This window comes from Euwallacea similis, chromosome 3 (assembly GCF_039881205.1).
Source record: "Euwallacea similis isolate ESF13 chromosome 3, ESF131.1, whole genome shotgun sequence".
NCBI lineage: Eukaryota > Metazoa > Arthropoda > Insecta > Coleoptera > Curculionidae > Euwallacea > Euwallacea similis.
The window spans coordinates 264,831-271,064 of record NC_089611.1 but is presented as its reverse complement, the minus strand read 5'-3'; the positions used below and the strand labels follow the sequence as shown (position 1 = coordinate 271,064).

Sequence of the window (6,234 nt, the reverse complement as noted above, 5' to 3'; positions counted from 1 at the left end):
CGATAACTAATAAAATTGTCAATAAAAATGTGTGTTGACATTGGTCAGTTTCATATTGCAATTATTGCCTTGCTAGTACGCATTTACACGAGTACGGTAAATGAATCGAAATGCGACCTGTTATTAATCAGTTTTCATATCCCACGAGTTAAATTTTAACTAACCAATCACATGGGGTAAAATCGATTTCTGTTGACCTATCCGAAATCACCTACATTATTATTATTGTCCGTCTAGTCAGGTGTATAGCAAACAGAACACTATAGTAGGAAACAAATTTTCCTTCTAATTTTTTAATAGTTATTTGAACCAAAATATTTTGTAATTGTAAAATTATACTAGTAAAAACGACTTTCTCTTTATCAAATAATCACCTTGGAAAATGGTTTTATTTTTAAAACATTAAATTATTTGTTTCTCATATGCTTTGTGATGTATATAATATAGAAAAGGATTTTTCATTTCCTAATATTCGATTTTTCCGAATTGTGTTATACATGATGTTTCATAATGATATGGGGCACCTTTAAAGGGATACTCCTTGGGTCAAAATAAAAAAATCCTGTAAAGGTACCTCCAGCACCCTTTATTCACAAAATACATAATGCCACAAAAAAGAACTATGGCGTTTCAATTGATAGAGACAAACTGAAGATTTTACGACTAATCAACAATCTACATTTAATTCATGGACATGGTAGGTGTATTAAATCTACATCTTTTCTGAAATATTCTAACAATAGGTCATAAGTAGGTGTTGTATTTCAGGGAATAATGGAAATCATCATGGATGATGTCAATCCAAAAACATTTTGTATAAACCGTATGAATAATTTGAATCTCCTGCCCTAAGGATCCCTACAGACTAGCTAACGCTTTGCTGACCATTAGTTTAATCAGAAGCATGCTGCATATTTATATGTATATGTGCATTTATTAGCCAATTTACAATCGGCGATTGTGTGTATTAACATATGCCTTTGTGCCAAATAAGCAACCAACTAAACTGACAGCCAACAAATAGTGTATTAGTCTGCAAGGCCCTTAATGGAATACCTACATACACACAAATTAAATCATATATCTTATCTAAAAATCAATTTAAAATATTAAGCTCAATATCTACCACCCAAATGCAGTTCCAGGAAAATTTATTATAGATACATCTGGGAAAATTTATTAGGCAAAATGTATTGTACAAATAGGAATAAAAAATGTTTATTATTTAAGTTTATTAATGATTCTATTATCGAATACATAAATTCAGTCAAGAAACTATTTTTTATCCCTCTTTATGTGTTTTTTAACCTTTCCCACCTGTTGACATGGTTGATTTAGATAATTAAAATCTAAGTATATTAGAACCTAAATATTTACATAAAATGCTATTAAAGTGCTTTTCCATATAATTGGGTGTACGTGTTCTAGAACGGGTACGTATCCTGTGTTATGTCCGTTATATGCTACATAATAAAATCATACAGCTGTTCTCGCAGTGATGGCTGGTAAAAGTCATTGTAATTTCAGAGAGTAAAAGATAAACAAAACCACTGATAGTGCTGGTCGATCGGTAAACAGGGAATATTCCTCGTGATTTAGCAAACGACTTTTAAAAAAAAATAAACTGGATTAAACCGAAAATAAGTTCAGAGTGCATCAAACAGTGAACTAACCTAGCCACCTAAAAGTGGCGAAAAGCGAAAATTGGGCCTTGGGAAGCGAATGTGCACCTCATACTCACCTAAACTAATGTTTAGCCACAGATTGTTACTTAAGGATATAATTCCAGGTAAGGGCAGGACGATTTTCATTGAAAAATTTGGAAAAAGTTTAACAAACATTACAATTTTCGCGGCCATTTGTGTTTTCTGTCCTTGCATTTGTTTTGACACTTCACAGCGATATATTTAATCACTGAGTCTGCATTCGTTTTAAGTTACGGTTTAGTAGGATCAGTTGCTCTCACATACTACTCTGTTACGTGTTGAAATCTTTGGTTCGGAAGAGGTAATGTGCTCAGAGTAGGCTAGGCATAACATTAACTTAAATAGTTTCTTCTTCCTTATTATTCTTACACTAACTTCACTCTTGTTTATATTTACGTTGTTTCACTAAAGTCAAAATTTTCGGGTTTATATAGATTCATGTTTCATTCCTTTTTAAGTAAAATTTTTTGTGTGTTGAACTTCTAGTTGTTATACATCCCTCCTTTTTGGAACTTACAAATTAAAATCTATCTCTTGTTGGGAAACGCTATCAATCATACACAAGTTGATATTGACTTTAAAAGTGGACCCTAAATTAATGTATGATGTTTATCAAAGTGAAATTGAACACGTTTTAAGTGTACTTTCCTTATTCTCTCCACTCTGGTGCATTCTGTTTCAGTATTGTCTGATGTTCATTTAATGCTCTTTACCAGTATTTATGAAAAGTTTACGTTGGCCTTCGATACTTCTTAACAATATAAAGTACCCAAGAGGGCACCCAGGCAAGTTTGAAACTTAAAAAAGTTTACAGCTAAAACTCATTGTGTTTTCTATTTCTTTGAAGTATGGAGTCCTCTTTTCTTATTAAACATCTTATCAGGTATTTAAGGATTAAAACCAGATCTGATTTCAATATCTCCTGGCTCATGGAAACAGAAAACAATATTTGATTCATAATTAATTTAATATTTACTACATGAAGATTCAATAAATATGTTCTACCTATTAATCAAAGCTTCCTATATTCCAAGCTGGTAATGTTGAATGGTAGTGCAGTTTAGTTACTTTTTAGAGACCTGCAAGACATTTGATTGAAATTGACCCTGCTAATGTCTTTGATCTCCACTCCATGGGCCTACGTTACAAAGCAAAAAGTGTGTCAGTTACTATTCAAGTTTGAAAATACTATTAAAAACCAATTATTTGCTTATTTTTTAGAGGCTTAGACAATGTTAGGTATACCCTAAAAGTTTTATATTTAAGTAACCCTTTTTTTCTATCTCTATATAACCAAACACTGCTCACATGAATTTAATAAACCTAATTAATATAATGAACTGTTGATAATGAGTTATATTATGAGTTACACTTGTTGTTTGTAACTTGCAATGAAACTTATTGCTAACACTGGCCTTTTAGTCTCCTAACTAACAAGTGCTATAATTTTTTTTAAAATCCATAACTGAAGGACTTAATACAAAAACCAAACAACTAAATTTTTTCTAAATGTTCAGAAATTTATAAAAACTGATTGAAAAAAAGAATAAACAAACAAAAAACAATGATTACAGAATTTTCTTGAGATAAATTGGTTCACAAATTGTGTTATACATATCTCCCACATTTTTTTTCATAATACTACCTAAAATATTATATCTTTCACACCTTGAAGGCCTCTACTTCATCAATGGTTGAAGGTAAAACAATGCAATTGGCACTGTCCGGTCTAAGTTTTAAAACATGTATGAAATGACGTTTTTACAAAATTTTCAGGCATATTCAATGGCACTCTTAGGTCTCTCTCAACTCGACCTGGAATTAAGGCTGACCAAGTATTGGTCGTATCAAAACTCTCTAGATATGAATATGAAAAGAAGAAATTTAAAAACTTAACAGATAAAGAAATGTTAAACAGGTTACGGCAAAGAGGGACTGATGTAGAAAAGTTGATAAGATATCACGATTTACATAAAAAGTTTGAGGATAATGTTGTAAGCACATTAAAGAATATGGGCGTTGCTTTTAAAGTTGTTAATAGGTTTGTATTTCTGTTTTCTGAGAATAATAAAATGTTAGTAATTTAGTTGTTTGTATATGTATTTTTATGTTGTGATCCTACTTTGAATTATTATGAAATAATTAGTATATTTTCTATTAATTGTTAATATAAATTACATTATTAGTAGTATACTATTAGTATAATTACTAGTATTAGTATATAATTGCTTTTAGGTATCAATACACAATAGAAGATGTTGAAAGTTCAGATATAATTCTTCCAGTTGGAGGTGATGGCACTTTTCTTTTGGCAGCAAGTATGGTGAACAACAATCAAAAACCAGTAGTAGGTTTCAATTCTGACCCAAACAGATCAGAAGGTTATCTATGCCTTCCAAAAAAATATTCTACAAATATTAGAGATGCAATAGAAAGATTAAATTATGTAAGGTTTCATGTATTTAGCATTAAAGTTTACACTGAGGTCGTTTAATATTTAGGGCAAATTCGACTGGCTTATGAGAAGCAGGATTAGAACAACTGTGCTTGTACGCAGCCATCAAGACTTGGTGCCCAAATACCTTCATGACAATGAATTTGATCTTTTCCCTAGAAAAACTGGGTTTATTGCAAAGGATGAGACTCCCAATATATTACCTATTTTAGCTTTAAATGAGGTAATGTTGTTCTTGCTTATCCAATTCCTAATGCTTGAAATTTATTCACTATTTTTAGGTCTTTATGGGTGAAACATTTTCAGCAAGAGTTTCACATTTACAAATGAGGTTAAATGGGTCTACAGAAAATACTAATTTAAAATGTTCGGGAGTATGCATTTCTACAGGTACTGGTTCAACATCATGGCACTTGAGCATTAATCGATTGCCAGTGCAAAATGTTGCTGAGTTATTGAGACTGATTGATATAGAGCCTACTGAGGGCAAGGATAGTTTAGCTACAGTTTTGTCGGATATTTATAATAAGAACTTAGTATTCAAGCCAGGTAAGTTATATTAGTTAGCATAAGTGCTCCTTGTATTAAAAAGTAAATTGACATAATACATGAAAAACAAATGGTGTGTAGAAATTTATTTCAGCGAATTCTTAAAAGATCTGCTTACATTTATTACAGATATGCAGAATAACTGTATAACCAATTAAGAAATGCATTGATTTGTATAACGAATGAGATTCTACAGGTTAAGCAAAGCGAAGTCCCGCAAAATGACACAAACGACATGAAATAGAACAGCTCCATATGAATTTCATATGTAGGTGTTTTTCAAATTTCAATGTAGAATAATGAAATCGGAAGAAATTTGAAGTTATTCAAGAAAACTCGTATATGTACAACTACAGCAACAATGATTGTTACTGGTCTCGTTTATTAACTGAAAAAAACGAAAATCCGTTTTGGTTACGCAAACTGTTACTTTATTTGTCAAAATTAAAAAAGTAATTACAATATTTTGAGTGCTTATATGTAAATTTGCGGATTTCTTACAGCACTTTTGTGTTGATGTGCGTTCATAAAGTCTCATTAGGTTTTTTTCTTCTACATAAATTACTTCCTAAAAAGTTACTGATATATACTGTTAGAAGATATTAAAATCTTAGATCGTCAATAAATGCAGATGTTTTTTCCTTTTATAAATAATTGTCAGTAATTTTAATGGGAAATTTCTAGGTTTTTTTCAATAACAACAGGTTCTTCAAAATCCGTTTTTTTTTAGACGATAAACGAATGGCATACACAATTAGAGAATTAATCTCGGCTGCAGTTTGGCCAGATCCAAAAGGCATTAAACCAAGGGGTTTTGCGAAGAAAATAGAAGTTAAGTCTAAGTGCTTCGACGCTTCTTTGGTTATAGACGGAGGTGTGTCTTTTTCATTTAATGACGGCACTACTGCCCTTTTAGAGATCAGGCCTGAAGACGCATTAAGAACTGTAGTTTTTAGGGACTAAGCTAAATTGAGTTGTGATAAATTTTGCTTTTTTTGTAAGCATTTGTAGGAAAAGTTTTTTCAGTTTTTATTATGCAAATAATTTTCCAGTTCAATTATTACATCTATTACCATTGTTACTAATGACAATGGGGTCCATTTATTTTAGGTTAAGTGCAATGTTATTTTATCACATGAATAAGTGTATAAACAAACGTTAATTGAAATTTAACATTTTAATACTTCTCTGGAAATTATCTTGGTCGTGAGATATGACATTAATTTATGATGCACATTCGTGATCCACGGGAAATTTAAATGTAAAAAATCAATTACTACAGCTAGAGAAAAGGGATGCCGCAATATAAACAGCAGCCACTGTAACACCTTGTTCGTGTGTACTTGGTTTTAATGCAGTTTAGATGGGACTAGGTAAGACGTTGACATTAAAAAATGTTATTGACACCACATTACAGCAGAACTTCTATGATACTGCTTTTTTAGAACACTATAACTTTAGCAATAATGGGTATTATGTTAAATAAATTTTCAAAAAGGTATTCGTTTAAGATTAAATTAAAGT

The 6,234-nt window shown here is 31.0% G+C and overlaps 1 protein-coding gene across 1 annotated transcript; it reads left to right on the top strand.

The window, feature by feature from the left end:
- Positions 1–1,474: 1,474 nt before the first annotated feature.
- On the top strand, positions 1,475–5,884 carry Nadk2 (NAD kinase 2, mitochondrial). Its single transcript, XM_066406179.1, has 6 exons — positions 1,475–1,789; positions 3,483–3,747; positions 3,942–4,152; positions 4,208–4,384; positions 4,443–4,710; positions 5,441–5,884. Exons 1-6 carry the CDS (start codon positions 1,723–1,725, stop codon positions 5,671–5,673), a joined length of 1,221 nt encoding a protein of 406 aa, XP_066262276.1. The 5' UTR covers positions 1,475–1,722; the 3' UTR covers positions 5,674–5,884.
- Positions 5,885–6,234: the final 350 nt, after the last annotated feature.